This window comes from Peromyscus californicus, unplaced genomic scaffold, assembly GCF_007827085.1.
Source record: "Peromyscus californicus insignis strain IS unplaced genomic scaffold, ASM782708v3 Scaffold_13__1_contigs__length_99412109, whole genome shotgun sequence".
Classification (NCBI taxonomy): domain Eukaryota; kingdom Metazoa; phylum Chordata; class Mammalia; order Rodentia; family Cricetidae; genus Peromyscus; species Peromyscus californicus.
Window position 1 is genome coordinate 46,948,538 of NW_026294424.1, and position 23,871 is coordinate 46,972,408.

At 35.8% G+C, this 23,871-nt stretch overlaps 1 protein-coding gene across 2 annotated transcripts in view; it reads right to left on the reverse strand.

The window, feature by feature from the left end:
• Dhx15 (DEAH-box helicase 15) overlaps positions 1–23,871 on the reverse strand; it is a 43,835-nt gene that overhangs the window by 11,050 nt on the left and 8,914 nt on the right. For both annotated transcript variants that reach the window (XM_052734919.1, XM_052734920.1), the window contains exons 3-10: positions 21,998–22,191; positions 12,417–12,576; positions 11,048–11,266; positions 7,795–7,962; positions 2,585–2,671; positions 1,526–1,675; positions 1,052–1,160; positions 273–464 (exon numbers count right to left, since the gene is read on the reverse strand). In XM_052734919.1, coding sequence (XP_052590879.1) covers positions 273–464; positions 1,052–1,160; positions 1,526–1,675; positions 2,585–2,671; positions 7,795–7,962; positions 11,048–11,266; positions 12,417–12,576; positions 21,998–22,191 — 1,279 coding nt within the window. The remainder of the gene's footprint in view (positions 1–272; positions 465–1,051; positions 1,161–1,525; positions 1,676–2,584; positions 2,672–7,794; positions 7,963–11,047; positions 11,267–12,416; positions 12,577–21,997; positions 22,192–23,871) is intronic.

Below are 23,871 nucleotides of genomic sequence, written 5' to 3' on the forward strand. Positions count from 1 at the left end.
GAAAAAATGCAGTTACGCTTGCATTCAAACTATTCCTACTGCAATTTCTGTTTGTACTCAATAGAGCCAATGTTTTCCTTTATTTTGTAAACAGAAACTTTAGTTTTGTAAGGGTTTTATAAAGCTATTTAGAAGGTATTTAGGAAACAAACTAAGTTCCTTCAAACCACCTATTAAATCTACTGTCATGCTGAATAATAACAATAAAAACCAGCAAAGGAAGTTCACCCCGACTCTGAAGAGCTGGGCTTTTGGCCCCTCCCCTCTATTACCTGACAACATAGCAGTAATAGATAGGACCTCATTAGAACAGTTGTAGTCACAACTTGCAATAACCATTTTAGCGAGCTGTGGATCTAGAGGAAACTCTGCCATCATGGATCCCAACTCAGTCAGATCTCCATCATCATTTAAAGCAGCCAAGTAATTCAAAAGTTCTAGGGCTCTCATCAGAGTTTCAGGAGCTAAGGGAAAAATTAGACAAGTTGTCTTAAGTAAGCAAAAAAATGACAAAGTGCAAACTATTATAAGCAATCTCATTTTTCACTCTATATTGGACCCAGTTCAGAACTCAAATTGTCATCGAATTCAACAATACAGATATAGCAAACAACACTACACTAAAATGACTTTCAAGCCAGGAATGGTGGCAAATACCTGTAACTCCTGCATTTAGAAGCCAGGAGAATCAGTTCAAGGATGTCTTTAGTAAGACGGAAGCCAAGACAAAATTACTTTTTCATAAAAAATTAGAAATATTACAATTTTTACATTTCTATGCCCTGGCAATAATTCAGTTAACCTAGATTCCCAGACTAACATCTAGAGGGGCTTATTCGGTCACATAACTGCCACCTTTCTTAAAGTTGTAATACTACTTCATAAGACCAATCTTAATGCATAATGGAGGCAAAAGGTAAAATGTACTTAATATACATACATACATCACACACATACACACACAATACACATATACACACATGCTCTACAGGATACACAGAAAAATGTCTTTGGTTAACAGAGGTGATAAAGGTCCTGATTTAAGTCATACCTGGTGGGTCCATAAAATCAAAATGTACCAAATCATCAATACCAAGCTTCTTCAATTGTAATACAACTGATCCTAAATTAGAGCGCAAAATCTCAGGATAGGTGTTATCCTAATAAAAGAAAAAACACATGTTATGGTAATAATACCCTTAGTCCCTGTCTCCTTGCTTTAGTATTACATACCTTGTACATAACTATCTCGTGGGGAAAAAAATACTTGAGAATTATACTAAAAGAAAAATCAGGCCACTCCTTCCAACTACCTCTATAATGTATGTGTTTTAGAGCTAGCCACTTCAACTGGACATGGTAAAAATAAAACAGATACATCAATAGGTTATCCCATGACTCATTCTGGGTAAAGGTAAAGAGCTTAGGCTCTAAAAATGTTAGCTGAAATAAAGGAAGCTCCTTTCCTTCAATTAGAACATCACATTTAGTCTTCTAATATACAAGGTACAGCAATACTCCTTACCTGCATTTCTGTTTTATAAGCTTTCTCTGTGTAAAGCCGGAAGCACTTTCCAGGTCTGGTTCGCCCAGCTCGACCAGCCCTTTGCTGAGCTGAAGCTTTACTAATTGCTGTCACCAAAAGAGACTCAACTCTGATTCTAGGATTATATACCTATTGGAATGGAAACAATTAATGATTCTTTCTTCAGCAAAACACAAAATTGAGCCCAATACAATCACTCACAGGCCACGATTAATGCCGAAATAAAAGGTAGTTTTGCTGACCATGAAAATCAGCTCCCATGATTAGAACTGCTCACTCATGTCATGATCCACCTTTCTTTCAGGCATTCTAGCTACCATTCCAAAAGGCTGAAGCTAAAACATACATCTGTCTCTTTTAACTTAAACTTAGCTATATTCTTTAGAGAAGAAAGAATTTTGCCTGGCCCCTGCCAAGAAAGGACAGACAGCAATTTAACATGTTGGGTTTTTTGTTTTTTTTTTTTTTTTTTTTTTTTTTTTTTTTTGTGGTTTCTTGAGACAGGGTTTCTCTGTGTAGCTTTGGAAGTTTTCCTGGAACTCACTCTATAGCCCAGGCCAGCCTCAAACTCAAGAGATCCACCTGCCTCTGCCTCCCGAGTGCTGGGATTAAAGGCGTGCACCACCACTGCCAGGCTTAACATCTGTTGTTAAGAATGGGCAGTAAGCCGGGCGGTGGTGGCGCACGCCTTTAATCCCAGCACTCGGGAGGCAGAGCCAGGCGGATCTCTGTGAGTTCGAGGCCAGCCTGGACTACCAAGTGAGTTCCAGGAAAGGCGCAAAGCTACACAGAGAAACCCTGTCTCGAAAAACCAAAAAAAAAAAAAAAAAAAAAAAAAAAAAAAAAAAAAAAAAAAAAAAAAAAAAAAAAAAAAGAATGGGCAGTAAGTAACTTAGTTAAGTTAGTTACATGCATTCACTTTAATTTCTGAAAGCCAAAATTAGGAAAGTAACCCCAAAAATGACTTTAACCACAAGATGAGCAAGCATTAAGCACCCTCAAGCTCACACTGTATGAAGTAAGCTCCAGAATAGTTACCTTTTGCTTTGCAAATCCAGGGTCAATCACAAACACCACACCATCTATTGTCAAAGAGGTCTCCGCTATGTTAGTTGACACAACCACCTGTTCAGGAAGCAAGCAACATTACCATGACTTAAAGCTAAGACACTGTCACTGACAGAGGACTTTTAAATCGTAGATAAAAGATCTAAGACTTTCTCTTCAATGACTAAGGTCTTAAAAGACAAACGAAAAGTGCAATATTAACCATTTCAACTTACCTCAACAGCAATTTTTCAATACAACTTGATTATCAACTACACTGATTATCCAAACAAATAGAAATGTAGCATCAAAAGGAAAGTAATGAAAAATAAGCATAGTTTATAAAATCTCTTAACTGAATGAATGTCTTTTCAAAGTTCAAACAGCATGTATTTCTTTCAGTATTTTCAGGTACTATTTACAAGTAAAAGTTTACATGTATAACACAAACTCACACACCTCAATAGTTTGAAGGAAAAAAAAAAATGACAGGAAAAAAAGTTAGAATCCAGTAAGAATTGCACGATTCTTACAATAAAATGTGAAAGTTTTACAAAATAGAATGCAGTGTCTACTGTACACACAAAGCATTGTTTGGGAAAAACAAAAACATTTTACTAACAGGGAATAATACTTAATGTATTCACATACTATTATGATAGTCTTTTCCCAAATTTGCATGTTTTCTGATTTTAGAATGTCTTCAGAAATTTAGTTTGAGAGGGTTCATTCATCTGAGAGAGTGCTTAATTATCAAGCCCAAAGAACTACATTTGGTTGAAGACAGAAAAGGAAAAAAAAAAAAACAAAAAAAAAAACGAAACTGGTCTGACTTGGAAAATGGTGTTATAATTTTTTTCTACAAAGACAAAAGTGGATATTTCTTTCTGGTAATGCTGATATTTGGAGACATGGATGCAAGTAGTTGACAATGATGTATCAAAGTATGCTCCTACACAGCCTTTATAATTTGGAAGGTGAGATTATAGACATAGAAGGTGCAAATGGCAAAGAAATGCTTTGAGATTTAAAAGGGAGTTATCTTCAACGTGAAGATAAAATAGCTTTTAGCACAGGACTTGAATGTTAACACAAAATTTCTCAAAAGAGAAGAGCCACAAGAGGGTCAGCTTTGCCATGGATCTTTATGTAAGTACAACTACAGAAACACAGAAGAACTGATAGGACATGTATTTATCCCTGTTCTTTCACTTCAAGAAATAAAAGTTTTTGTAATTCAAGAGCCTTAAATTCAGTGTCTAATGTTTACTACTAAAATAATATATATAGACAGTTGCTATTTTCTGATGTCATTATCTAATGGGGAAGATTACCCAAAATACCAGCATAAAACCTTGGATCTACCAACAAGTATTTCAGAACCACTTAATGTCAAAAGGTTTCTTTTACACTGGTCAATTAAAAAATTGACAAATGGCAGAAGTTATTTTCCTATCTATAGACTACATATTTATACACTCAATAATTAGAAATGAAATAAACATAAAATATATAGTACTAACAGAAAGAAAAGTACAACCCACTGCACTATTCTTGTAAAAAGCCAAGTTTTTGTTGTGACTAGAACAAAGACACACAAATTGTCGAAGCTAGAAATCAAACCAGAATAGTATCAATTTTTTTTTTTTTTTTTTTTTTTTTTTTTTTTGGTTTTTCGAGACAGGGTTTCTCTGTGTAGCTTTGCGCCTCTCCTGGAACTCACTTGGTAGCCCAGGCTGGCCTCGAACTCACAGAGATCCGCCTGGCTCTGCCTCCCGAGTGCTGGGATTAAAGGCGTGCGCCACCACCGCCCGGCCAGAATAGTATCAAATTATTAATATCCCTAAGTGTCAATTTGCTTTTAGAATTCTACATTTTAGACTAGTTAACAGAGTTGTGAGGAACAAAATTAGAAATCTGATATTTTAAATGCAATATAAACTACCAAAAACATACTCCTGACTTCTACATTCAAAAGCTCATGGTTCTGAATACATTTGGGACAGTCAAGGAAGACGGTTATTTTGTGTTATGTTAAAAGTATATTTCATGGGGTTCTTGTAATATACAATGTGATAAAATTTCTTGATGTCATCAATTCTGAGGAATTAAAAATAAGCATCTATGTTAGAACAGAAGCACTGTTCATCACTTGATAGACAATCTTCAATATACCCTCTGGATATGATGAATAAAACAGATGAAGATTCACATCATATGCAAAAGGTGGTGGGAAATGTTATCATGCTGCTTAGAATATAAGTTACAAGCTCTGGTGGTTTGAAAGAAAATTGCCTTCATAGGCTCTCAGGAGAGGGGAACTATTAGGAGGTATAGCCTTGTTGGAGGAGGTGTTTGAGCTCTGGGGTCTCAGAAGCTCAAGCCTGGCCAGTCTATCACTGTCACTTCCTGCTGCCTGGGGATCAAGATGTAGAACTTAGCTACCTCCCCAACACCATGACTGCCTGCATGCTACCATGCTAATGGCCACAATGTTAATGGACTAACCTCTGAACTGTAAGCCAGCCCCACAATTAAATGTTTTCCTTTTTAAGAGTTGCTGTAGTCATTAAGACCCTAATTAAGACACGGGCACTATATTTTTTACTAAAATTTCAATATTTAAAGAATATGATGTCCACAAGTAACAAACATCAAGGAAAGCAAGACTATGGAGACAGGTTATTTCACTTAAAAAATGAACCAGGCGGTGGTGGCACACATCTTTAATCCCATCACTCAAGAGGCAGATCTCTGAGTTCAAGGCCAGCCTGGTCTACAGAGTGAGTTCCAGGACAGCAGGGGCTACACAAAGAAATCCTGTCTCAAAAAACAAACAAACAAATAAATAAAAAGATTTCTTTTATAGCCTTGACCACTAAATCTTAAAATAGCAGCTGCATCGAAATAACACCACACATACACACAAACTTAATAAATGAGTAAGTAAATAAATGCATGAAATAAAAGCAAGATATGGTTTATAGAGCTGCTTTGCAACCTCAGGTAAAGCAAGTAGTAAACCTCATCTAGATGTAACAGTTAACCATCCAATTAGGAACTAGTCAGCAGACAAAGTGATCTTGAATTAGTCAAGGGATTTGCATAGGACCAGTGGGAAGGTTACAAGCCTTTTCTAGACTGTAACTTTGTAATAAGTGTTCAAAAATAGCCTTGCAAAGTGTTAAAATCTCAGGACTAAGAAAATATCTTAAGGTAAATTGCCCACAATTCAGAGTAAGTTCTCAGTTGGCACCAGAACTAAAATTTCTAAGAATTCTAAGTTATCCTCAATAACTAGCCGCTATATGGAACCAATATTTAGTTCACTAACTGCTCTTCAAACACAACTCAGGTGCCTGGATTGCCCTTAAATTAAGATAATTTGCATCTTTAAGCCACCAGAACATCAGGAGGAGTGTTCCCTGCCATTTCAAAGACATCTTTTTTTTCGAGACAGGGTTTCTCTGCGTAGCTTTGGCTGTCCTGTAACTCTCTCTGTAGACCAGGCTGGCCCTGAACTCAGAGATCCACCTGCCTCTGCCTCCTGAGTGCTGGGATTAAAGGTGTGCACCACTACTGCCCAGCTCAAAAACATTAGCTAGTACAGTTAACTATCATCAAAACTTCTCCCTTCAAAACCATGGAATCAAGTCCACAAGGGCCAGATCCCTTTTTACTGAGCAATCTATATTTTGAGGCTTAGTAAGCTATAGGTTAAGCAACAGAAAAGAGCCCAGCTAACTATTTTAGCCGGGAATGGTGTTTCATGCTGGTTATTCCAACATTCAGGAGACTCAAGTAGAAAGTCTGTTGAGATCAGATGGATTAAAAAGACTCTGTCTCTCTCCCTCCTTCCCTCCCTCCCTCCTATTAAATCCTGCTTCATCTTTTGAGTTTAGTGACATACTTCAAATAAATCAGTATTTTAAAACTAGATATACAAACTACAAATATTTTTACCACAAATGTAGTACTTCAGGTTCTTCCTGGATGGCAATATTAATCTACCACAGATATACTCTAACATGTCCTAGGGAAAGCATGACCGTCTTCTAATAAGGGAACTTCAACCCAATGAAGTGTATTAGATCAGAAATTAGTAGGAACGTTTTCAAGTTAACTCACTGCTCTAGTATTTTTCAAAAATGCAGTCTTATTTTCAAGACTATTAAAACCTGAAATCTTAACATCTTAGATTATTTTGAAACTGGTACTGAGCATAGTGCCTTAGTTGGGGTACCCTTGTTCCCTTACCTAGGCCAATTGCACATCCCTCTACCAAAAGAATGTTAATATAGTTCCTGTCCTCAAGGAATCCACGTATTTATGCAATGTGGTAATGCTTCCAAGTCTATATAGAGTCAACATTTAACACTTACTAACTTAAAATTCTATTTTCTTACAAAAAACTCTAGGAAAGGGCCAAAGCATTGAGTTAAAAAAAAAAAACAAACAAACAAAAAAAAAAAAACCCCAACAAACCAATTAGCTGTGGAGTGTCGTACATCTAATAGGACAAAGACGATGTGTGGCCATCTTCCCTCCCTTTCTTATAAGTACCCTTCCATCTGCTAAGAACAAACTGCCTCTGTCGGAGAGAGCACTTGTTTTCTTTGTTTTGCCTTTTTCCCCCCCATGACAGGATTTCCTCTGTGTAGCCTTGGCTGTCCTAGAATTCACTTTGTAGACTATGTTGGCCTTGAACACACAGAAATCCACCTGCCTCTGCTTCCTGAGTGCTGGGATTAAAGGTGTCCACCACCACCGCCCACAGTTCGCTTTCTTATACAAGGACTTAAAAAAAAAAATGCAGTTCACCTGAATACACTTTTCCATTTACTTCTAAAATTCAGATTATTTTGTTGTGTCCAATCACACATCCATAACTTTGGGTGCGGTGGGCTTTTTTTTGTTGTTGTTGTTGTTTTCTTTTGGAGACAGGGTCTCACTATGTACACCAAGCAAGACTGGCCTTGAATTTGTGCTCTTTTTTTCCTGGAAGTTTCTATGCATAACCCAGGCTAATTTTAAATTCTTTATCATCCTGATAAAGATTTTAGAATCTTTATCATTTCTCTGCAAGAGTGTTAGAATTACAGACACGTACCATGACACCTAGCTTACAATTTATAGTTGTTCATATTTGGTATCTCATAACTTTTCTATTATCGATAACTATAAGGAATATTTAATGTTACCTTTCTTCCAATTGCTCCATTCTGCTTTTTTGGAGGTGGCGGCTCAAAAATGCGTTGCTGCTGCTGGGGTGGAAGTGTAGAATACAATGGAATGATTTTAATATCTCCAACTTCAGGGCCCAAATCATCAACCTCACGCTTTATTCTCTTACAAGCCTCATCAATTTCCTACAAAACACAAACACTGAATGAAAACAAAAACCGTAGAATATAAATATTCGTCATAATCATCATTGTATATTTCATTTGACATATCAATAATGACTTCATTTTCTTATTGATAATCCATGCCTATCATTTCATTGATAATCTATTTTAAATTTGGTAAACAAAATTAAAGAAATTTCAGTGTGATTTTGAAACAACTAATGAAATTTTTGATTTCTGTATTGAGCCAAATACGCAACTACTGTGTTTGCATTGCCTACCCCTTTTCTTCAAGACTCAGATGTCCTAATTAATTCTCAACAAATTGTATTAAAATTGAAATTTCTCACCCAGGAATATTGAACTGCACTCATAACCTTTTCAATTTCCACAATCTAAAAGAAACTGATGTGTTAGATATTTAAAATAAGCCAATTAGGCTTTAATGTCACATATCACTAATGCAATTATATGGAAGAATTGTTTCACTGTACCTAATGAGAACAAGCACCTTTACATTATCAACATAGATATTTCAAAAGTAGGCTGATGAGCAATTGCCTTAGAGCTGCTTCATAATTTTCCTCACCAGGGCAAGCTATTCCAATGCATTTGTATTCAAATACAAATTTAAAGAAAGACATAATAAATGCATTTGGGAATGGAGCAGTAACTCTGGAGTGGCAAATGGCTTAAAAAGTGAAGGATGATGGACAAATGTTTTGCTGAAACAAACTTGGAAGTACATTAATTTATTAAACATCTGTCATGTATTTAACAAGGCAGTCAGCTATTCTAACGAATAAACTAGTTACTCAAAGAGTATCATTAAGAGAAAAAAAGGAATTTCAGGTAAACTGGATTTGTATCAAACTAGGTTTCCTGAAATGATTTTAAACCAACTTGCAATTGTTTCTGTGTTAAAGAATATAAAATTTGGGGCTGGTTCACAGGCTAAGCATACTGGCTGTTATTCCAGGACCTGAGTTTGGTTCCGAGCACCGATATGGTAGTTTACAACCATCTGTAACTCTGTACTTGGTGCTCTGTTCTAGCTTTCTGTGTACAAGGTATACAACACATACAAGCAAACATGCATACACACAAAGTTAAAATAAATCTTTAAAAATATACAATCCCTGTATAAAAGAAAACCTTTTTGCCTACTTCAAAATACCAATTTTTTTAAGTATCTTAAGGCTGTTTAACACAAGAAAATTACTAGAAAAAATCCAGTGTTTCGAGTCAGGCAGTGATGGCACACACCTTAAACCCAACACTTGGGAGGCAGAAGCATGTGGATCTCTGTGGGTTCAAGGTCGGCCTGGTCTACAAAGTGAGTTCTAGGACAGCCAGGGCTACACAGAGAAACCCTGACTTGAAAAAACAAAAACAAGAATCCAATGTTTCTTTTGAGACTACCTCAAATTTCTAGAAAATGAAAATAGAATGCCATATATTTAAAAAAAAAAACGTTAAAGTCTTTCTAGGGAAAAAAAATGTACTTTTAAATAGTCTATCTAGACCAGAATGCCCCCTGCTGGCATGTAAATACAGAATTAAGACCCCTATCAAAATGAAAAACAACTTTAAATAAAGAAAATTAAGACTCCCAATATTTGATTTAATGTCAGCAACACATTAAAAAGTGATCAACCTAACATCTACACTTCATCTATTAAAAGACTTTGCTAATAAACACAATGAATGAAATAAATAAATGCAAAACAAACCAGCCAAAAGTCTTCAAATTCAAAACATATCAAGAATTCACAGCTACAATTTCACTTCATTTCATAACATGCCAGCACACACCCGAAAACATGGCTTACTGCCTTCCTTTCCCCAATGAATGAAATGAATTGCATTAAGCTGGCTTAGGAAAAGATCCTTCTGGTTCTCCCCATGAGATCACCTGAAACTTCCAATACTATTCAAATATACCTAGCTGTTGGAGCAGATTTAAGCCAAGAGGAAGTGAGAAATTGTAGAGAGCAAACATAAGACAAAATGAGCACACGATCAACATCAACAGTTACAGGATGAATGCTGTTTACTGCCATTTGAAAAGCAGTAAGTCTTGCAGAAGACTTTATTGAAATTTTCCACTTTAACTGCATAAAAAGGATGAGTAGTAACAAAAGAGGAAAACCTTACCCAGAAAACTGCATTTTCAACACATCTTAGGCTCACAAAAGAACTAAGGGTGAATCTCTACAGGAAAAGAATTACAAACACCTTTCCCCAAGACATTTGGCAATGTCTACATACGTCTTTGCTGGCTACCCCTGACTCATGAAGCATTGCCGTATCTAATATGGATAGGCTGGGAATACTGATAAATGTCCTACCATGCACAGGCATCTGACAACACAAATTTTCCAACTCACAACATAAACAGTATTTAGGCTGAAAAGCCATACTCTGCAAGGAAACCATGTCTAAAGGCACAAATCATGCAGACAATTCCAGGATTAAAAAAATTACTGAAAATTTACAACTCTCAACTGCATGGCATTGCTAAAATATCATCTAGCTAACAGTTCTATGGGAGCTGGACATGATAAAAAGGTTTTGGTGCAACGGAAGACTACAGCAGTTTTCCACAACATTGTTTTGGTGTCATTATGTATCATAGGAGGGATCTTTTGGAACTATAAACACGTCTCTGGATAGGCGACCCAGCGTCTTAAATGAACTAAGGAGCTTGTAGGCAATGTAGACTCTTGTGTTTCCTCCTCAAACTTCTCTATTTCAAAAAACACTGAACAGAAACAAGAACTTGTTTAACAAATTCTCTCCCTTCAGACCAGAAATCTATTGACCATACTTAAGACATTCTAGAACAGGACTCAGACCTCCAATTGTAAAAGGTACCCAATATTTAAAGGACTACAACCATCTACATTTCAACTGAATACTTTTCTTCAATATGTACCCCTTTAAATAGAAATATATAGGAAAAGGTGGTTAAACATTTTATACACTCAACAATTAAGCTGAAGGAAGAACTTGAATGATTAATGTGAGAAAACTATGACCAGCCTTTGCCATGGAAGTTTAGAGTTGCTGGCTAATAGAAACTACATAAAGCAAATGATGATACCTCTTGGCCAGTCAAGAAAAGGAGAAGGTCTCCTTCCTCCTCTTCACACATATGTATCTGGATCACTGTTCGAATCGCTGCTTCAAGATAGTCTCTTTCTGGTTCTGGAGTATAAAAAATCTCAACAGGATGTGTTCGGCCAGGAATAGTTAAGAGAGGACAGTTATCAAAGTAAATCTGGAATTTCCCAGCATCAAGGGTAGCACTCATAACTATAACCTGTAGGAGAAAAACAGTAAATTACTTTTGCAGTATTATCGTTCAAGATTCTTAAATAATCTCAAAAGGAAAAAAAGTAGTTACTGTCCTAAGTAAGCATATATTATCAGCAATAAAGACAGCCCTTAAGGCTGGATGTAGTGGTGTATGTCTTCTTTAATCCCAGCACTAGGGAGACATGGGCAGGCATATCTGTAAGGTCGAGGCCAACCTTGTCTACATAGTGAGTTCAGGACAGCATACACAGTGAGACCCTCCTCACCCCCTCCACCCCCAAAAGTCAGTCTTTAAAGATAAAGAAATATTAAAAAATAAAAGTAGAGGACAGTGTAGTAGCATACCCAGGTAGATCACTACGTGCGTTCAAAGACAGCCAGAGTTATATAGTAAAACCCTGTTTTTAAAAAACAAAAATAAGCCAGGTGGTGGTGACACATGCCTTTAATCCCAGCACTCAGGAGGCAGAGGCAGGTGGATCTCCGTGAGTTCAAGGCCAGCATGGTCTACATACACAGCGAGTTGCAGGACAAGCCAGGGAAAGAGAAACCCTGTCTTTCCGAAATAAAATAAAATAAATAAAATACAGAAAGGAATAAACTATAGCTAGCTGTATTTTAAAATACTAGACTATCAGATAAGTAAACAGTATCTTCTCATAAGCCCCATGTAAGGGATACACTCATTATGCATTATGAAAATAAAGAGTGGTTAATATGCAATAATATAATTACTGACAGATTTAACTATCTCCAAATAGGAAGGGAGAAGGGGGACAACAAAACCCAACAGACCAGATAAAAATGTATTTATTTCTTCCAAATTATCTTTAATGAGCACAGCACATTTTGAAAACCTAAAGTACATTAGGGTCTTCAGGCTGGCTGGCCACCAAGGCCCAGGGGTCTTCCCATATCCACCTCCCTGGCCCAGGGTTTACAAGGTGCTACCACACTTATAATCATAAGACATTTTCTTTGGGGTTGATGTCCCTGTGTATAGTTACTCCCACCCTGTTATACTAGGAAATCCAATACCTCTGGCCTCTGCTGGCATGCACTCATGTGCACATTCCTAGGAGAGAAAAGAGCGCACACGTGCGCGCACGCACACACACACATACTTAAAAACAAAAAATAAATCACTTCTTCACCTTTAAATCTGATCTCTGTCTTACAACTTCCTTCAAAACACCCATGAGAATATCTGTAGCCAATGTTCTTTCATGAGCCTCATCAAGAATTATCACACCATAACGCTCCAGGAGGGGATCATTCATAGCTTCACGAAGCAGCATCCCATCAGTCATATACCTATAATCAATCACAAAGAACACTAGTCAAGACTCAGCTATGTGGTTTTAAAACTAACCATACTGACATAAGTAACAACTACAAAAATTAAGAATAGTTTTAAGAGTGCATGAAAGCTAATTATCATAAAATCTTACCAAATACTGAAGTATACTGAGAAACAGAACGTAACTCCTGATTGTGCCACACAATGATATATCCTAAGAAACATAACTCCTAATTGTGCCTAAAATCCTAAAAATGCTAAAACCAAATTTGTCACTTAAATTAAAAAAAAACCCTAAAAATTTTCAAAACAAGCCAATAAACCATTTTAAGCTATTTCATGCCATCACACTACTAAAATGTTACTACATGCAAAATGTGCATTTTGGGGAAAAAAATGAAACCCTAACTTTTAAGGTAATAATGTTAACAACAGCTGACACCACAGAAGTCTACTATCCCCTCTCCTCAACACCACCAATGAAATGACCTAAAGGACAAAATGGGTTCATTCATAAAAGCTCTGAGAATGACAGCATCAACACAAGAAAGCTGGTACTTAAACTAAATGATAAATCAAAAAAGAAAAGAAACCAGGCTTAGAAATGGCTTCAGGAATGCAGTTAATATGGACTTCAACCAGTACAGAAGGAACCAAGTAGAGTCAGTATCAGAGCAAGGGTAGAACATTGTATGGGTCAGCCATGTCCTGTCCATTCCACTCTGGCCAGTGCTGTAACTAATACAGAACAACTATCCTTAAAGTTTGGCACCTGGACAAAAACACAGTATGCCTTTTAATGCTAAAGTCACAGTTCATGGTCAATTAAATAAAAGCTCATTATTTTATTTAGAAATTTAAATGGTATACAAAATCTGAAGCCATCATTTGACTTCATTTTGGCTCATTGTCCTATGTCTAATCATACCTAATCTTTCAGGAGCCAACTTGACTTCAGTTTATACCATCTACTGAAGCAGTTCAGCAATCTGACAGCATACAAAATAGTGAACCCCTCTCTTTATTTCATCTAAAGTAATTCTAAATTTATTACAAATATTCGGCAAAGAAGTACACCTTCACTACACACGAGTCAAATTTCAGACAAGGACATGTTATATAGCACTGACTGGCCTGGGCCTCATGAGTGCTGATGAGAGTCAACCTACCTGGTCCCTATTTATACAGTCTGTGTTTGTTTAGTGTTCTTTTAAAAATAAACCACTGCGGTTTCTGCACAAGATTTTATTTTAAGCACATGAAAGAAAAAAATCACTGTCAATTAAACAATGACCACATGTCCTAACACTGGCTTCTAGATGTCTTGAAATGTTTTATCTATTTGAGGGTCTTTGGCAATTGCTGTTTTCAGATGAGCTAGGCAATTCAGTGACAAAGTAACTGTGGATAAGTGCCTTAGCTACAACAAAATTCTTGTCTAAACTTTAAGGGGACATGAAAGAATTACTTCTTATTTCAACAACATTTGTTCAAATGCCTAATATAGCATACCTCAGTGCTGCTTCTACACCTTTGTGAACTATTAGTTGCTAGTCTTTCAATAGGAAACCCTACATTTCTGAAAGCACTTTAATTAGCAGATTAATTCAGTCTGTTATTTCTAAAAATTCACAATGTATACTTGAAATTTACAATACACAAAACTAGATAAGTATCAAATATTCACAGGAAATGACAACCTCCAAATTCCTACCAATTACAAGATTTCATCTGATTCTAAGATGTACTTCAATTGATAAGAAAGTTAGAAAACTGGCATATTATTAAGTCTCTAACTTGTATAGATAGGCTTCCAATCATAATTATTTAACAAATTAAATCCAAGTAAAATAAACAAAAAGCTGGTGCTGAATAACAGTAACCTAACTTAAGTAATTTTCAACTAATATACACAAATAGCATAGAGTTACCAATAAACTCTATGTAACTTACTCTGAACTAATTAATGAGTGCTAATGAAAATAAACTTCTGGATGTTTCTATAAAGGTGTTTCCAAAAACTTTAAAGTGAAAGGTAAGATCCACTCTAGATGTGGGTGCCATCATGCCAGAGGCTAAGGTCCTGGATTAGAAACCACCACCTGAGCTTTCCTTCTACTTCTTCACCGCAGAAAGAGTTATGAACAGCTGCCTCGCACTTCTGACCACCATGTACTCTTCATGATGTTCCCCATCCCTTCTTAAAAGATAAGCCAAAATAAGCTTTCTCCTTTATGTTGCTTGTCTGATGTGTGGTCATGGCAAAGAGAAAAATAAATAACACCCAAATTAATACGCCTACTTTATAGAAAGCAATTTCTTTAAAGTTATAAAGAATCAACATTTCTGAAGGACATTATCATCTTTTGAATATGGTATCTTTGGAGGATTGGTTTCAGTACATCAAGCAGATAACAAAATCTGTGGCTTTTGAAGTCATATATATTAGCCTGGTATTTTCATATAACCTAAATATTTTCCTATATATATTTTATTTTCTAGATGTACAACACATAATAGGATGCAAATGTTACATAAAGTTTTATTCTTTATGGAATGACAAGCAAGTGTCCAAGATTAATAGTAATATTTTTTCTGGATTATTTTCAATTTTCATTTTCACAAATGCCAAAGTATCAACTACATTTACTTTTATATGCCTTACCATCCCACCTTTAGCTACAGAATTTCTGGATGACAATAGTAACAGAGAGAACAAAGCAAAAATGGCTTCATTAAGAGAAGATAGTTCTATAATAGAGACTGTCCCCATCCCAAGGTAGTTCAACTTTACCCTAGGATTAATTGTGTATTAAAAACATAGGACTTCTGATGGGCTAATTCAAACACTTATATAATATTAAATAAAAACTTCAAGCAAACCTACCCAATATAAATGAAGTTTTACAAAAAGATAGTTCTGTTGTCTAATATTAAGATCTCTTCACAAACAGCCTATTTATAATACCTGGCTATATTATAGACATTCCAACAAGCTGAGTTTGGATAGTTAATAATCTCAGTGTCTGCATATATATTCACAGCCAATAAATTAAACAAATACTTCTGTTATGAACAGGTCACCCAAAATGATTTTAAATTTATGAAAGTCTCCTAAATAACTTAGGTCTATGGAAGCATGTTTTCATGTTAACAATGTAAAAAGTAACATTACTATTAACTCAAGATAACTGAGGATGTCAACAACCATTTCTTGATAATTTTCACAGGATCAAGTTTAATCTGACAAGACTGACCAATAAGTACAAGAGTACATCATGTTACTGGCTACAGCGGTTCTCAACCTTCCTTATGCTGCAATCCTTTAATACAGTTCTTCACATTGTGCTGACTCCCAACCATAAAGTTGCTACTTCATAACTTTAATTTTGCTGTGATGAATCATAATGTAAGTATCTGATATGGAAGACATCTGATATGGAACCCCCAAAGGGGTCACAACTCATAGGTTGAGAATCACTGGGCTATAGTGAGAACTAGATGTAGATACTCATCTAAAGAAATATACAGTATTTTAGATACCTTAATGTTCTAATAAAGCAAGCAAAGCAAAAACTAGGAAATATCAAACCCCCTTTGTGATACATACATATTCAATCTCAGCTGAAATACTTAGCCCAGACACCTAAACACACTAAACACACAGCTTTGTTATGGTATGTAGATTTAATGTATTTAGTCTGTTTCAGAGTTAAGACGCCTAAAAGAAAAACCCTAAAAAAATCTAATAACTGAGAAAGAAAAAAAAAGTAAATCATCTTTAAATACTTTCACAACTTGTACAACTCTAAATTGTGAAGGATATACTCTCTTCCCCCCGGAACAACATGGCAAAAGCTGAGGTTGTCATTTCTATGCAGAATTTTCTAAAACATTGGCACTGTGTAAACAAGTGAGCCTTTCTACAATCAATCCTTCTTAAGCACATAAATATTAGAACTATAAGTAGAAAATCAAATTAGTTTGCACTGAGAGAGGTCAACAGTATTCTATTTTCAGGGGGCAAAAAGCATTTCCCTTGTAAACCAAGGATCTGAGTTCAGTCTAATGTTTAGAAAAACCAACTTCAAACCTCCACAAAGTTGTGGAGCACAAGTTTCCTACACACATTTAAAAAATAAAGAATTCTACTTGAATAGTAACAATTATTTTAGTCTTTTTTAGAGTTGCTTAAAGGGTCAACTAACCATTTGTTCTCCAAGGTCAAACTAAACCATTTAGCTTAAGTGCTATTGAGCCTACTACTATAAATTACTTTTAAATTGTACAATTGTGGCCGTAAAGTAGTAGCAGACCTTTTTACCTCTTACCTCAAGGCCCAAAGTTATTTGCCTACTTCTACAATGACAAACATCAAATTCTAATTCATGCTAACCTCCCTCAACTGTAATTCAATTTTTGTGCTATATAGAACTTTATTAGATTGCTTTCTTAAGCCCCTTTTTAATTAGTTTAGCTGATGTCTTCATTACTTTTCTATTATTGTGAAGAGACACTAAGACCAAGGCAACTTATAAAGTTTTGTGGAGGCGGCCCGCTTTCAGTCTCAGAGGCTGAATCCATGACCATCATGGCAGGAAGGATGGGAGCAAAAAGGCATGGCACTGCAGCAGTAGCTCAGAGCTTACGTATTACCAGAAAGTTGGAGGGAGAGAGACGAAACTGTGACCCATCCCTAGTGACACACTTCTCAAACAAGGCCACATCTTCTCCAAGACCACACTTCCTTAGAGGAGTCCTTCCCCAACAGTCCAACTGGTAACCAAAGATTCAAATATTTGAGCCTATGAGGGCTACTCTCACTCAAATAATCACAGTTGGTTAGTAAGATTCAACTTATCAAGACAGAAATGTACCACCACTACCACCAGCAGCAACTGTTAGCCATGTTGACTACACACTACTAATCTGAGTGTCAGTAATTACTTAGGTGTACACAGATCAAGATACTCAGAATAATCCTTGAGATAGTTATGAGCTCCATCTTCTGAAACTTCCAACTAATTATCAAACTTGAAGTAGCAGGGCTAGTACCAACTCAAGACCCTAGGATAGAGGAAACATCATCTTGGTTCTCAAATTCCCCATCTGCTAGAGCACTGTGTCCTGCTGGCCAGTACTCCAGAGTCTAAATTCTTACAGTTAGCACTTCAGTAATAAATTTGCCATGTGAAAGCTCATAATTCACTGGGTGCCAACCTTAAATGTTCTGTACCACCAAGATCCTTACTGAGTAGGGTTTGTATTTTGCTTGGTAGGATCTTTGGTTTCTTTCATCTTCTTGCCTACCTTTGAAATTAAAACAAGTCTACAAATTTTATGATCTAAATTGTATAAAACTATTTTGTTAAAAATGTATTTCCTTCAAGCTTTACATAGGGCAGTTTATCATAATAAAACCCAAGACTGCCATTCATTTTTCCCTCCCACATATTTCAACCACATCCTCCTGAATTTACCTTTTCTTAGCTTCCTAGCAGCTTACTCTCAAATTATACACCAGATAAAATTCTCAGTAGAGTATCAGAACAATAGTCAACAGAAAAAAACTCATGTCCCCAAAAAATTATACTTTATTTTTTTATAAACTAACCCCAGACTGGGTCTCCTTTAAAATTCCAAAACCAAAGTTACTAAGATAACCAAAACATATTCAGAATGAACAGGAAATTACATAAACCACTCAATCACCATGTCCCACTTCACCAACAGAACCTTTAAGGAAGTCAGGGTAAGATTTTAGTGAATCTGCCTCCTTTCTTAATTTTGCTAAAAATTCATCAAGATTTTTGTAGTTACAAGTTTCCCATTCCTCTATTGCCTATTTGACTTCCTCAGATAAGTGGAGAAGGGAAGGAGAATCCACAAAAGTTCTATATAAGGGAAGTACAGGAAACAGACATAAATCCTGTCCCAAAGATTATTATGGCTCAACTAGGCAAGACAGATTAAAATTGCTTCCTTTATCTTACACTGTATCCATAATAATCTAGTTCTTTAATATCTTAAAAGCAATCTGGCATAAAAGTGCTCATACAAGTTTGTTCAATGTACGATTTTTTTTTATTAGAAATGAAAGACCTGCAGTATTTTCTAAAGCAAAAAAAAGTTAGCTACTCCACATGGTAGCACATGCCTCTAAACCAACCCTTAGGAGGCAGTCAGGCAGAACTCAGTTCTAGGCCATCCTGATCTATATAGCAAAGACCAGGACAGCTAGGGTTCCACAGACCCTGTCTCAAACACACACCCAGAGTTGTAATTAGCACAGAAAGATGGCTCAGAAGTTAAAGGCATTTCTATTACATCTGATACCTGCGTTTGATCTGCTGAGATCTAAACGGTGGAGAGAACCACAAGTTGTTCTGCTATATACTCACAGGCCATGGCGGGCCAAACTCAAACCCACACCCAAATTTTATATATTTAAAGGCTTAAAAACTAACCTTCCCCTTAAGAGAACAAAGAGGAAGAAAAAGATTCTATCCCAGACACCTGAAATTCTTTCACCCTATACCTATATCCTTCTATTAGCTTTAACTGGGTCTTAGACTTTCAACAGTACAGATCACTGGTAAAGTACTTGCCTAGTGAGCACAAGATCCTGGGTTAGACTCCACGCCAACACCAAAACAAACCCATTTCTCATCTAAAGTGAATCCTGAGTTATTCATCCATATAAACACCATGTTCTGCTTCCAATATCTGAAACTTTGTATTTGATGGACATCGAGCAGATTAATTTCTTATTACTACACTGTCGAACATATAAAGCACTGTTAAATAGCTAAATTGTTGAGTATTTCTTGGTAAATACTGGATTTCCTCAATATCAAGCTTCTTCTAATTGTGCAGCTGGAAAAAAATTACCTTAACTACCACTAATATTAGCAAAAGACAACTCCAAAATATTTTTCTATCCTATGTAGAACTTAATGAATATCAAACATTGAAAATAATATTTTATCGATACTATAATAGGACCGATTTTAAGGACACACAAATATAGCCTCAAACTGCCTAAATTGTGAGACATTCAAGAAAAATCTTTTTTTCCCCTTTTCTTCTCTAAGACAGGGTTTCTCTGTGTAGTCCTAGCTGTCCTGGAACTTGCTTTGTTGACCTGGCTGGCCTTGAATCCAGAGATTCGCCTGCCTCTGCCTCCCAAATGCTGGCATTAAAAGTGTATACCACCACTGCCCTAGTAAGAAAAATCTTTAAAAATCAGTTTTCTTTACTATTCTTTTGTATTAAAAATTCATTTGACTATTTGATAAAAATATGAGGACTTTAAATTCTAGACAGGAAAACAGCTAATCCAGTATAAGAAGCTGTCCTATGCATGAACTCTTCCTACTCAATTAACTATACAACTAGCATTCAGTTTATTAAAGCTTTAGCTATTGTTAACATATGAGTCTTCAGTGAGTTAATACAGTACTATAGCAAACATATCCAGGTACTTTTTTACAGCACTGCTTAGTGAAGCAGTCCTGTCAATCAAAACTACCACTAGAACTCTTCCCATTAAATAATATCGAGTTACAATTTTTCTTTCCTTGAAGGTAATGAAAAAATATATACCCATTTCCAAGACTATTAACAATGCCAGGTTAGTTTTAACTACTGAAGCGATTGCAAAATACCAATAAGCTTACCTTATCAGGAATAATTTTTTTTAAAGCTTAATTACAATTTCTCGGAATTGCTTAGTAAGATAAAATGACAATACCAAAAATGCTTTCACTTTGAAATACTGCACCTGTTTGTTTCGCTCTTTTAAAGTGTACCAATCTTTCACAAAGATGCATCTTTTGAAAATCTACCCTTCCTCACTTTTTATCACACACACTATTAACACGGCTTGTACCTTTCTCAAATTCCAAATTGTTTTCTCCCCTAAACTGTACATAATCAAATGTCAAAAAAATGATTCCTTTTAGAAACAAGGAAAAAATCTGTTAAGAAATTATGAAGTTCTGCCAGGCGGCGGTGGTGCATGCCTTTAATCCCAGCACTTGGGAGGCAGAGCCAGGTGGATCCCTGTGAGTTCGAGGCCAGTCTGGTCTACAGAGCGAGATCCAGGACAGCACCAAAGCTACACAGAGAAACCCTGTCTGGGGGGAAAAAAAAAAAAAAAGAAAAAAAAAAAAAAAAGAAATCATGAAGTTCTAATGAAATGACCAAGAATTAGAAAAAAGTGAAATATTAGATTAAAAAGTAACTGAATATTCTGATTAAAGAATTGTTTTTAAGTTATACATTTTAAGGAACATAACTAAATACTAAATATTTAAAAACAAGAATATGTAATATTTAAGATCTGATTACTTTGAGAGTGAAAATTCTCAAATATGGATGAAACAAAAAAGGTTGAAGATGGTGAATACAGAATCTCATACTGTTCTATGTCTGCAAACATTTGAAGTTTTATACACTACGATTTTTCCTAATCCAATCAAGGAAGTCTCATTGATCTCACTACAAGGTATAGCTACACCACAGGTTCATGTCACTGACGACTTAACATGTGCTCCAGTTATCTTTTTACAATGCAACTGATAACCATAACATAACCAATTTATTTCTAAAACTGACTAAATGACCTATAACTGCAGATTTAAAAAAAAACAACAGAGTTAAGATTTGTTGGACAATATATACCGCTACTTATGCAAAACGTAACTAAAAGATATAGAAAACAACTAGGCAAGTAAAAGTTATGAGGCTCAATATGGTCATGAGTATACCACTATAAAGAAGCAGGATCTTGAGGAGGTATCATAAATAAATACATTATTACAGAAGATTCCTCCATGAGCTCATGCACAACAAGAACTGTATTATCAATTTCCCTTACCCACAAATAAATCATATCCCACTCACACCATTTGTTTTAAAAGTAACTTTTTTTTTTTTTTTTTTTTGGTTTTTCGAGACAGGGTTTCTCTGTGTAGCTTTGCGCCTTTCCTGGAACTCACTTGGTAGCCCAGGCTGGCCTAGAACTCACAGAGATCCGCCTGGCCCTGCCTCCTGAGTGCTGGGATTAAAGGCGTGCGCCACCATGCCCGGCCAAAAGTAACTTTTTTTAACGGACATTTTTACTCTTTATTATATTTAACTGAACAATCTACTAAAACCTCACATTTTATGGTATCAGTAATATTTCACAGAAGAAGCATCACGTAAGTAAAATCTGACCTTTGAAACAGAATTTCTACTGAAGGGATAAATAGATTATCACCAAGGGAAAAAACTGATTAAAAAAATTAAGAAGTCACCTGGCATGTCTAAGTCTACTTCATTCAATTCCAAACCTGGTAACTCCATTAGTAAAGCTCCGTAACTAATGGTAGATTTAGAGAAGCTACATTTTAGAGAAGCATCCACCCATTTTAAAGATAGAGTACTTACTTAAGAATGGTTTTTGCACTACTGCAGTCTTCAAATCGAATGGAGTAGCCAACTTCCTGGCCTAACATTACATCCATCTCATCAGCAACTCTCTGAGCCACACTCATTGCAGCCACTCTTCTGGGCTGGGTACACGCAACTCCTCTTTTGGGTCCTGGCAATGATCGCATATACTCCACACACCACTGTGGTATCTATGAAATAATTTCACATTCAAAATGTTATGCTTTGCCTGAATACAAACTATATGCATCATCAAGTACTTTATTTCGTTCTAATAATTTAAAGCAAACTTCAATTATGCAAACAAGCTATTTATGACTCACATTGCAATAGCTAGAAGGGTTCACAGATAACATTGATGTGATATAATTATACTCCTGGGTGGGCAAAGTCCACTCAGACTGCTCAATATGCTCAACAGTACAGCTGTACCATCACTATTTTTTAAACAATGGAAGAAAAAACAACAATTTAAATTCTAGGTTCTATCCTTTACAAAAACTTTAAGTCTCAAAAGTAAAATATAACATAGTTCTGAAAGTCACACATTTTTAATTATAAAAACTGTAGGCACAAGTATCATATCCTCTTGTGGCTATAAATTGCAATCTATCAAAAGGTCATCATAACACTGTTACTCTTCCTCCAAGAGTGGTATACACAGTGATAGTACCTTAGATACCATCTTAAAAGTTCTTGAAATTGCCACCTTCAAGTTCAATAGGACTGAGAGCAGCAGCCAAGGAAAAAAGGGAAAAGAAAATTCCAAGCTCAAGAGGGTCATTATGGTGACCTGATACACTATGTAGACACGAAGGGACTCTCTCATTGTTTGGTTCCCTAGTTATTTAACTGGAAAGAGTAGGAAGGAAGATGCAGATGTTCACCACCTTCAGCAAGAATCCTCTGCTACATGATTTCCTAAGTACAGAGTTTCTGTTTTGTGTGATGGAAAAGCCCCACAGACAGTAGTATCAGGACATAATATCATGAATATAATAAATACAATTAATGTAATTAATGAATATCATAAATATAGTTATTGAATGAATACTGCGAATATAATCAAGGAATACCACAAATGTAGTATCATGAGTGTAATTAATGAGTATCATGAATGTAATTAATATCTTGAATGTAATTCATGTCACTGGATTGTGAACTTAAAAATGGTTACAATTGCAAATATTATGTTCATTTAAAAAAATAAGGTGGAATGTAATCACCATACATTATGTGTATGAAATTGAAGACAGCGATGTTCTAATAGAAAGTGGTGATGGTGTCATGGGCCTATGAGGATGCTAGACTAAAGTCTATCAAATGGTACAAACAGGCAAATTATATACTATGTGAATTATTTGTCAATAAAGATTTTATAAAACATTTAAAAAAAATCCTCTGCTACAAGTACCTGGATCTGTCTCCATCATCAAAGCTTCTGAGAGGCTAACAGCTTCTAATGCTACAGAATACAGAGGGTTTGGATCTAAGTGTTTGTTTATATGATGCTATCTAATGAAAAATGTTAGTTGGTATACTGTTATGTAATTTAATTACTCTAGCCATTAGTATAACTTCTGCATAAAAATAAATAACTCGCCGGGCAGTGGTGGCGCACGCCTTTAATCCCAGCACTTGGGAGGCAGAGCCAGGCGGATCTCTGTGAGTTCGAGGCCAGCCTGGTCTCCAAAGCGAGTCCCAGGAGAGGCGCAAAGCTACACAGAGAAACCCTGTCTCGAAAAACCAAATAAATAAATAAATAAATAAATAAATAAATAAATAACTCAAAGGCAAGGCAATTACGTTGTTTCTCCAAAGAAAACAGTATGTTATGCTTTAAGGGCTTAAATAAAGAAAACGATAAACTA